The 11264-nt window shown below is 41.7% G+C and overlaps 1 protein-coding gene across 1 annotated transcript in view; it reads left to right on the plus strand.

Annotated features, from left to right (window-relative positions):
- DDX10 (DEAD-box helicase 10) overlaps window positions 1-11264 on the plus strand; it is a 504153-nt gene that overhangs the window by 75720 nt on the left and 417169 nt on the right. Inside the window, exon 12 of the mRNA XM_019524793.1 lies at window positions 7822-7910. Coding sequence (XP_019380338.1) covers window positions 7822-7910 — 89 coding nt within the window. The remainder of the gene's footprint in view (window positions 1-7821; window positions 7911-11264) is intronic.

An 11264-nucleotide genomic window follows, 5' to 3' on the forward strand; every position in this document is an offset into this window, starting at 1 on the left:
GAGAGTAGGTTTAGATTAGACATCCGTAAGAACTACTTCGCAGTTAGGGCGGCTAGGATCTGGAACCAACTTCCAAGGGAAGTGGTGGTGGCTCCTACCCTGGGGGTCTTTAAGAGGAGGCTTGATGCCTTCCTAGCTGGGATCATTTGAGCCCAGTTTTTTTCTCCTGCCCAGGCATGGGGTTGGACTTGAAGATCTACAAGGTCCCTTCCGACCCGACTTCTATGATTCTATGATAATATTAGAATCTTAACTTCCCCTGTTGCACAGTATGGGCCATAAACAGAGTGCAGGTGGAGGGTTTGGCAGGAGTGGTGCAGGTGGAGGATCTGGTGATGGCTGGAGCATGGGGTCAGGCACTGGTGAGCCAAGCTTGTTGCCAATGGCTTTGCCCAGCAGGGCCAGTGGGCCGAACTTCTGCTGCCCTTGGGCGGCCTCGTGGGCTGGATGGAGAGGCACTGTGGTGTTATGATTGTACAACTATTAAGGGTGCAGAATCAAGTGTTTAGAAGTTAGGAAATGATACCAGTTGGAAACACCAAAGCTTTTCAAAGAAGTGGTTCCCAGAATTTAATGTAGGCAGAAAATTATATTTTTCCCTAACTTGTTTTGGAAAGGGCTCACCTGTTTTGGTTATGGTTTTCCAAATTTTATCCTAAGACAGACGTCTGCTTTGGAAAACTTCACCGCAAGCAGGTTAGGAGTGTTGTAAGCAATTCAAAGCAGGGTCTGAAAATGAGAAGTACTGGGTAACCTTAACTGGAGGTGTCGCTCATCCTGTGCTTACTCATGGACAAGTCTGATTTTGTTTTTTTCTGTATATCACCTTTAGCCCATCATATGAGTTGTAAATATAACGGGTTGCATTATTTGAGTGACTTTAAATTCATTACCATGCTGCTTTCTAAAGTTTAGGTATTTTCAGTATTTGTGTTCCTTTGTTTGTGAAGGATTATTGCAGCTAGCTTACCTGGGTAACTGAGGGCCTTGTTACATGGTAGTTTTGGGCAGCTCCTAGAGCTCTTAATCCCTGGATTGTCTGCACATTAACACCTGAAACTGTTTTTAAGCACTCATTAGGCAGCTCAGAGTTATGCCACTTCATGGCAGGATTCTTTTTGATCTGTGCTACCCAGTTTGTGTTATACTAAGGAGTAGCCAGGCTAGGCTATACCTTAGTGTAAATATTTCATCTGCTTGTCCCGACCCCCCACCAGCCTGGATTGTGCCCGTTGCTCCCCACCCTCCATCCTTCCCTGATCCCTGCTCACTGCTTAAGGTAGAATTGGGGGATCCCCAGAAGGCAGGAGGGAAGCCCGGAAAGGAAGGGGGAGGTTCCTACCTTTTAGTCCTGCAAGCCTCTGCTGACCTGAACAAGCGACTGCTCCAAGCTTGAGCTAGCACTAACATAACGCTGATCAACATTTGTGCAGCTCACAGCTTAAGGTGTAACAAAGCCCTCAGTGTTTATTTCAGTTGAGAATCTCTTGTTACTTGCAGGTAGTGTAGCAGATGTGCCCAATAAGTAGGGACCTACCAAATTCACAGGCCTCTGGCCGATTACATGGCTGTAACATGGCTGAGGCCCCTGATTTCATGGCCGTATTATGGCCAGGGCTGCCACTTTGAAGGTGGAGCAGAGTAGGCCCCCCCATGCCTCTGACTGGCTGAGGAGCACTGCAAGTCCCGCCCCTCACAGGCATTGGTTGAAAGGTCTAGCTGGAGCTGCCTGGCTTGTTAATTCAGTAGTTATCAACCTCTTGGAGGGACGGAAGGCAATTAAATTACCGAGTAAACAAACAGTTTACAGACTGTCACCCCCCACTCCCTTTCAGGAGAAGGGGACTTTTGGTGGGCTTTTCCCTGCTCTCCTCCCCCTCCCCTCCCCCCCATTCCCTTTTTGGAGATATGGGAACTTTCCCCACCTGTAATCCCTCCCGCTTCAGGAGATAGTATTTTTTTTCTTTCTGCTTCCTTCTCCCCCACCCCCTGAGACGACAGTTTTTTGATAGGTGGCTCTCTGTGTTTTTTCACAGGGAATTGGCAATTTCACGGGAGACTGCCAATTGCACAATTTCCATGAAATCATGTATTTGGTAGGTCCCTACTAATAAAAGAGATTAGGTAGAAGCTAGCTAATATATTTCCTTATATATAAATGAAGTAAGACAAGGTCCTTGCATAGAATAATTGAGCCTAATGAGCATTGCTAACGTCTTGTAAGTTGGGAATGAAAACAGCTGTAGAGTGAGGTTAGCCTATGATCTACCAGCTGAAAACTGGAACAGTTTGGAGAAGGATGGGTTTGGAATGAGAAGAGGAGAGTCAGAGTAGGAAGCTGTAACAGATCAGAAGTGAAGTGTTATGGTCCAGGCTTTCGGCTTATTAGAGATAATTTTGGGTAGAGGGTAGGCCCTCTACCGAGTGTATAGTAAGAATTTTTAAAGATATAGGCTACTTTATTTGCAGACCAGCTGTAAGGAATGACATACTTCCCAGTATCTGACTGTGCAGTCTGACCTTGGGCCAGAGCACCCAGGGCAGTGGCAGTTGTGTGTGCATAACAGCTCTAAGGTCAGGACCTTAATTAGGGCTGTTGACTACTTCATATTTTTAAAGCTAATTTTCTGTTTGTGAAGGGTGCCAGATTGACGGTTCCAAACTGAAATCTGAAGCTGTGTAACCATAGCATGAGAAATGGCAGTGCAAGCTTCCTCATTGCAGAGCACTGTTTAGACCAGGAGTACCTGATGGCATTTTATGCTCATTGGCGACTGTAACAATATGTTATAGTTAGACAAATTTTATGTCAGAAGTGATGGAGCAGCTGGTGGAGGGAGGGTGAGAACAGGAGCAAGCCAATGTTCCCTGACTTAAAATGAGAAAACTAATAAAACTTTCCCTCTTCATATTGCTTCCTGCATTGGCTCTTTAAGATTTCTTTAAAAAATTGGACATAAATGTAAATGGAATGAGGGAGCATAATTTAAAAAACTCAAAATAGCAGTAGATTAAGATCAAACGAGGGAATCTGTCAAGGCAGACAGATGTAATGTCGAACCTATCCAGAAAATCTAGTTTTATTGCAATTTTTAAAAACCATCTTTATTGCTATTTAATACAAATATCAAATTGCAATATGCTCTCTTACAGATGAATGGTATATTAGGTCAGTACATGAAATTCTTGAAATTATGGAATACTAGTTTATCCTAGCTGGGGTTCCTCTTTATAGGTTGCATACATTTATGTGGACAAGCATATTTGACCCACAGTAGCTTTCTGAATGTTACTTTGAAAACAAAGGCTGCAGTGCAGCTGAAATTTTGCTGTTGGAGCCATAGCAGAGTTCTGGATTAACCAAGAGCACGTGAATTGTACTGCCTGGCTTGTCACTTTTTTCTGAATTGGCAGATTGTTGAGATTTGCAAGAGCTGAATTCTTTATGTGCCAGAATGGATGAAGTGGGCAGAATGATGTGTGGGTCTTGTAGTCGTTTACTAGTCAGAAATATGTTGGTTCTCTGTGCTGGACGCTTTGAGGGCTGACTCTGAAAATCCTAATGGGGAGGAATTTCTAAAAGAGGTCTGGTGGGGTGGAAGATATTTTTAAAAATAAGTTAGGATTTTGTGCTTGCTAACCTTGATGTCTGACTGAAGAAAGCCATGATTAAAGAGGTTTATAGCACACATTAGATGGCAGCTAACCATATAGAGTACCGCATCATTTTGAAACAACAGACCATTTTATAAAAGGAAAAAAAATATTAGTAGGTAGCTGGTGGTTTTTAAGGAGTTGGTGGTATATTGTGAAGAAGGGAGGCTTTAGGGGCCTGGAAGGGGATCTTCAGAAGTCATGCAGCTTGTGTAGCTTTTGTCTTGCAACTGGAGGGATAGTGCTTAGAAAATGGTATATATAGGTACTTTAGTTGCTTTTCAGAGTAGTATGTCAGTGAACCTTAACAGAGAACAAGGACACTGATTCCACTAGTGTGACTGGCAGTATGTGAGGTGCCTAAGAAATGGTATATATCCATCAATTCTTTGTCAGGCTCTGGGGAAGGAGCAGGGAGATGCTGGTGAGAAATTGTAATATTATAGACAGTTATGACTTCAAATTCAATTAAGCTTTATTGCTTTGACTTTTGTTATAGCTGGCACATAAGAATATACCATGTATGTGTGTATTTAAAATTACAATGTAAAAATGACATCACTAAATCAAAACTGTAAATGTGGTAAATTGGTAACGTGCAGAACTTGCTGTTTAAGTATGTGTGGTTCTTGGAACAGTAGGACCCTAGATCTGCTTCTGGGACTCTAGGTGCTTCTGTAATAAAAATATTAATGCAATCCATCATTGACATGCACTGCTGCCATTCTTCATAATGGCACAAACTTTTGAGTCATCCTGTAATACTTTTGTTACTGAGAGCAATACCAAAAAAGTAGAACTGTCAAACAGAAGCTTCCACTGTTTCCTGGTAAAACAGTAGAAACTAACTAAAAAGTTCAAGCTGACTTTATATTTTCTTCTCCCCTTTGGCTGCCCAGTGCATACCCAGAACAGCTTCAGAACCCCAAAGGAATTGGCTTTAACTTTATAAAAATGACACCGTTTGGTGGTGGTGGAGTGAATGGGAAAAACACTTTCTTGCAGGAAATGATGGGTTTGAGGTTAAGATACTACATCCAGATAGGAGTTCGATTTATGGCTTTGTCACGTGCAGCATTTTATAGTTCAGAAAAGTCACTTAGTCAACCTTTGCCTCAATCCCTGTCTTGTAAAATGGGAATAATACTTGTCTCACACCATTTCTCTAACATTTTCTACAGAATTTAAGTGCTTGGGGCAAGGACTGTCTCCTTAATATGTAGCTACAATGCCTAGCACAATATAGATTTATGAGTTGGGGTCTCTAGGCATTTACACTTGATGATATATCTTGCTTGGATATAATGAAATAGCATTTGGGCTGCATCCATTCAATACTAACATTTCAAGGAAAGTTAAACTCATGAGTGGGAAGAAAGGCGTTAAACTTGGTGAAAACTAGAAGCCAGCAAAAATAAGGAAGCCTCTGAGCAGATCTAACAGCTTCAGTATACTTGTTTCTGCAGGATAAACTTATTGCACATGCTAGGGACTCTGAAGTGATCACTGATTGTACATGGTATTCAGAAGTGATACTATTTCACCCAAACATATAATTGCCATGAAGTTGAATGGAGGGCCCAACTGGGAATGTTCTTTTCTGTGAAATGTTACGGACCCCATCTAGATCTTCAGAAGTGTTTGGAACCAGTGGATCAGCAGCACAGACATTTACTGCTTCAACTAATGGAGTAACGATAGAAGTTCTATCTTCTGTGTAGATTAGTTATTAGGGAGAAATAAGAAGCTGCTATTATGCAGGGAAGCATATTCTAGATTCTGAGGAAATTTGTGCTCTGGTTACAGACTCATCTCTTTTTGCCCAGTCTTTTGTGTTCTCTACAGTCTGCTTTCAGTTGTGTATACTCTTTCCTTATTCCCTTCCCCCATGGCTTTTTTGTATTTCCCCCTTCACTTCTCATTCCTTACACTTGTAAAACCATATGATCCCATGTAGAGGGGTTTGGAACCTGTAGTTGCTGCATGGACACCTACTGATGGACAAACTCGGACTAGGTTTTACAATGTCTGCCACATACAGGAATCTCACTGACAGAGGGATTGTGCTGAAGAAGTTGCATGGAGAAAAGCACTATGTCAGGGCATTGTTGATGGAAAGATGGGTGTCACAGATTTTGTCTGAACTGCTGCTGTTATTGTCAAGGTGGATGAAATGGGCCTTGTCTTTCAAACAAGGCCCAAATTGATCCTTGCATTCAAGCATGCCTGTTTATACTGGTAAGAAGTACATAGACGGCGTTACACTGCTGCTTACCTGCAATATGTCAGGCTCTGAAAAAAGAAACCCATGGATTTATTAGAAAGAGCAAAAGTCCATAATGCTTTCTTGATGTCAAGACTGTTACTTGTCTACAAAGCAAACAAACAGGGAAAACAAGCTCAGTTTTCATGGAATTCCTAAACTGATCGGACCATAAACTTAATGGTAGAAAGATTTTGGTGCTGGACAGTTCTTCTTTGCATCTCTTATATGTGATATTACAGAAAGGCAAATTAATATTTATTCCTGATGACATGATCTCAATCCTGCAGTCCCTTGACCAAGGCACTATTAAAAGCATGAAGACCACAATACCAAACTGAATGTGACAGGTTAATAATGGGAATTGAAACTCTAGCATCTGCTAATTTCAGCTGACTGAGCCTTCTAGAGTCAGTCTTTCTCATACTGAGTCATTCTTGGGAGTTGGTGGTATATTGTGAAGAAGGGACTCTAAAGCTGATACTAGAGCAGGGGTGGGCAAAATGTGGCCTGTGGGCCAGGTGTGACCCGCCAGGCCATTCTATCTGGCTTGCGGGGCCGCTAAAAATGTAGAAAATTAATATTTAGCTGCCCCTGGCTGCCTGTCATGTGGCCCTCAATGACTTGCCAAAACTCAGTAAGTGGCCCTCTGCCTGAAGTAATTGCCCGCCCCTGTACTTGAGTAATTACAAATGGTAGAATTACAGCTGTCAACACAACTTGCATGGAAGCCAAGAAAGAAGATTCTCCTTTGGAAGTAATGCTACTTCAAACTTTTGAAGAATGGGTAGCTGTTTACAAGTTGCCTGTCACTTCAGAGTTGAGTGAACAAGATATCAAAGAGTGACCCAAGCTACAGAAACATGTTTAGCATGAAGATTGTAACAAAGTTGAAGCAAGATAATGGCCTATCTATACTGATACATGGGGCACCATTTAATTTTCTTTTTGACCTTTGCAACAACGTAAGCGTGCAATAGATAGGGACTGCTGTAATTTAGGCTCCAGGTGGGGGAAACGTGGGCTCCTTGCAGGCTCACTGGAGTCAATTTCCAGTGTTTTTCAGGGCGGGCTGTCCCACACCTCTGGCTGAGGTAGCCGGCCATGGGGCTGATTACCACTGAACAGCAGCCACACAGGCTATTCTTCAGCTGTTTTAAGGAAGTGAAGCACACCACATCTTAAACAACTATGTATAAATAAAGCTCACCCCTTACAGTTTGTAATGAAACCATAATAAATAAACTTTATTAAACAACAACTTTTATTGAATGCTGACTTTTATGGAATGCTGACCCCCCCCCCGGCAAAGTCCACTGCTGCAAAATCCATGTTCGTGATTGACAGCAAGCATGGAGCACCAGTGACATTTGCTGGCAACATAGACTGTTTTTATGGCGTGAACACTTGGACATAGAGTAAGGCAGTGTTTTGCCAGTGTATAGCTCTGGAAATGGCTCCCTGGCAGAGTCCCAGAATACAGTTATGTTCATGCACAGGTGGCACTCTTTGACACTGCTGACGTAAGTGGGATGTTCCCACTTGTACTCTTTCCCTCAACCAGGAATGGACTTGAGCAAATGAGTATCAAAGCTGGGTCAAAAATTTGCACTGCCCTTGGGAATGAGACAGCCAGTTGCCTGAACCGTGGTGGATTACTTTTGGCAGTAGTGGTGGGCTGTTCAGTTTGGGGGAAATGATGTTTGTTGTTTTTGATCATAATTTTGGCAAGAACAAATTGTAAGCAGATTCTGCAACTGGGGTTGTTTTAAAATACTCATATGCAGGGGGAGAGTCTCATAAAACAAGTTTTTGGTTGGTGGTTTAAATGGTTTCCGGGCATGGAGCAAATTGCTTCAGTTTTAAGAAATAAAGCTAAAAGGAGAATTTTTTTCTCTTTTCAGTGTTTTGTATCATACTTGCGTTCAATCTACCTAATGAAGAACAAAGAAATATTTGATGTTTTCATGTTGCCTCTAGCAGAATATGCACTGTAAGTATGATATGATATAATGTGTAGCACCTAATATGAAATGCTTATGAATAGAAAAGGCTTTTTTCTTGTATTTCTTTTAATTCTGTGGCAAATACCCATTTTATCTTGTTTACAAATGGAGTTTAAATTTCTTGTAACATTTGTTTTTCCTGCTTTCCCAAGGAAAGCTTTTTTACATTTCTTCATTCTTCCTTAAAGAAAATTAGAAAAATTTGATGCTGCACCACAAGGAGTAGTAAAAATGTTAATGCTAGATGCAAAATCTTGAGGTTTATGAAGTGAAATGTGTTTTAAGGCAATGGAATATTATATTTATTTCTATTTTTCATCTGTTTACAACATCCTTGAGCCTACGAGCTGTTTTATAGTGACTGTCCTTTTTAGTTCTTCTGAAAAGGAGAGTATAATAAGGCAGAATAAAGATGATACATTACATCTTCATTTTGAATGTAATGGAGGCATTGTTCCTTGAAGATAAATATTTTTAAATGAGATTTAGCGTAGTTGATGATTTGAAATGACTGTGTGATTAGGTTGTTTGAAATGCCAGTCTTTTAAATATTGAGTTGTCAGAGACAGCAGTGGCCACTGTTGTCAAAATATTTATGCTCAAGTCAAGGCTGAGACTGGACCATGTGGTCCCTTTTCTGAAGCTGCTCTTGTGCTACAGAATCTCAACTTGGATTTGAAAGCAAAAATGTTTCTAGCTGTTGCGTCTGTGGTGCTGCACTTCATTTCTAGTATTTGTGTTTGCAGATAGGTTGAAGGAAGCTTGTAGAATTCTTATCTACTCTTGCTTGTCTCAGAGGATGGTTTATGCATATATACAATGACAGTAATTTAAATGTAAACGGTGGTTACTGCAGCTCAAAGTATGGAAGGTGGAGAGGGACTGTTACATTATAAAGGCATGCATGGCTTTCTGGAAATGACATGCTATTTCCGTGCTGTCACTGCATTTAGGACATTTTTGCACCATTTCCCCCCTTGCATCTGATCAAAGCAGCCAAAAAATCAGACACAAAGAAGTGAATCTTAGAGAGCATTTGTGTCTTCTAAATCTCTGGGGCCTCAGGAGCACTCTTCCTTTAGTTAAAGTAGCTTGTCTGGGTGTGTGTTAAAACATGCACTAGAAATATATTTAGAGAAATATAAAGTATATATTGAAAATAGAGAAATACAGAGACAATTTAGAGAAATATATTGAAAAGATTCATGATTGGGGATCCATCCTCTTTTTTTTCTTCTTGGTAGATGTTCCTGGTGATTTGCTAGAGGTTGCAACTTGGGGACTTCACGGATCTTAATGGTTTTGGGATTCTTTTTTGCCTTTGAGAAAACGCTGGTTTAAAAAGCACGTGTGCTCATATTTTCAAATGTATCCAATGATAAAATATTAATTTCTACTTTGTTTCCCTGCTTTGGAGGATGTGATCAATTTTTGTTTAGAAAGGGAAGAGAGCAACCAAATCAGTTGCCTCAAAAAGCATCCTCCTTTTTCTTCCTCCTCACTCCCATAAGACCCTTTTTGTGATATAGAGGTTTATTGCTGTTAATATACTTAAGAAATAACAACTAGTGAATTGTCTTCAGAGGTTGCTTCTATCTTTTGCAATAGGCCTGTATCTGGAGTGCTGGAGAGTCCGTATTCATATGGGGGATCTGTATTGCAGCGACAGTGTATTGGGTTCAGCAAGTCTGTGTTGTAAAAATCTGTTACTATTTTAGGAAGGCTTTTGTTTATTGCATCAGCCTGTTCCTGTGTTGAGAGAGAAGCATAAACTAAATGTGCTTCTTGTTTCAGAAAATGTGCCTTTGAGTTTTCTTTCTCAAAGAAATGGTACAAATCACAGTTTTGGTATGAAAAAAGGGTTTTTACAGACATCACTGTGAAAGTTCCACATCCATTCCTAAATATTCATATAGTTTAGCTCTTATGTATAGCTCTTATGTTTGTGGCCTTCTAATTAACCATAGTATTTATCAGAATTACAGTTTGTACCATTCATTTTCATTTATATTGCTTCATTAGCGATCTGGACAAGGATGTGGAGATCACCCTGTTCAAGTTCGCTGATGACACCAAGCTGTGGGGTAAAGTGAATACACCGGCAGGCAGGGTCCGCATCCAGGCAGACCTGGATAGGTTAGAGAGTGGGCGGATCTGAACATAATGCGGTTCAACAAGGACAAGTGCAGGGTGTTGCACCTGGGGAGAGGGAACCAGCATTATGGTCATAGGTTAGGGGCTGACCCTCTCAGCAGCACAGAGGCAGAGAGGGATCTTGGAGTCGTGATTGACTCCAGGATGAATGTGAGTCGCCAATGTGACAAAGCAATAGGCAGAGCCAACCGCACCCTGTCCTGCATCAACACGGGCATTACTAACAGGTCCAGAGAAGTCTTGCTCCCCTTCTGTGCAGCACTGGTCAGGCCGCAGCTGGAGTCCTGTGTCCAGTTCTGGGTGCTGCTGCACTGCAAGAAGGACATGGAGAACCTGGAGGGGGTCCAGAGGAGGGCCACTTCTATGGTTGGGGGCCTCCATGGCCAGCCCTATGAGGAGAGGCTGAGGGACCTGAATCTCTTCAGTCTCTGCAAGAGGAGACTGAGGGGGGATCTTGTGGCTGCCTACAACCTTATCGGGGGCCAGCAGCAGGGACTCGGGAAAGGTCTGTTCACCAGGGCCCCCCTTGGAGTCACCAGGAACAATGGCCACAAGCTGAGGGAGGATAGGTTTAGGTTAGATATTAGGAAGAACTACTTCACTGTAAGGGTGGCCAGAGCCTGGAATAGGCTTCCCAGAGAGGTGGTGCTCTCACCTTCCCTGGAAATCTTCAAGAGGAGACTGGATAGGCACCTGGCTGGGGTCTTATGACCCCTCCCACCCCCAGTGCTCCTTCCTGCCCATGGCAGGGGGTCGGACTAGATAATCTGTCTAGGTCCCTTCCGACTCATTGATTCTATGAACCAATACTGCACTGTGTTATGTAACCTTAATAAATATGAATCACTGTGAACTTGTAAGGTGGATGTTATATAAAGTTTTAGTCTAAGTAAATTTTGCCAAACTTAAAATGAATGCTGTCAAACTTCACAGTATACCATGTATTTCATGGTTTTTAAAAAATTTTTTTTATCAGATTTCGTAAAGCATTTTAGAATGTACTGGGAATATTTCCTCATATTTCTCTACCTGTAAAGTCAGTTGCCTTCATTAGGAGACCAAGTGAGAGAGGCTTATTAGAAAGCTGTAAAAATGATCTTAAATTACTTTTTTTCTATATACAAATGTTAGCAGGTAAATCTGTCTCTAACATCTAGAACTAGAAGAGGTGGCTTGGCTAGTGATAG

This window comes from Gavialis gangeticus, unplaced genomic scaffold (genome assembly GCF_001723915.1).
Source record: "Gavialis gangeticus isolate Ggan-Ray unplaced genomic scaffold, GavGan_comp1, whole genome shotgun sequence".
Taxonomy (NCBI): domain Eukaryota; kingdom Metazoa; phylum Chordata; order Crocodylia; family Gavialidae; genus Gavialis; species Gavialis gangeticus.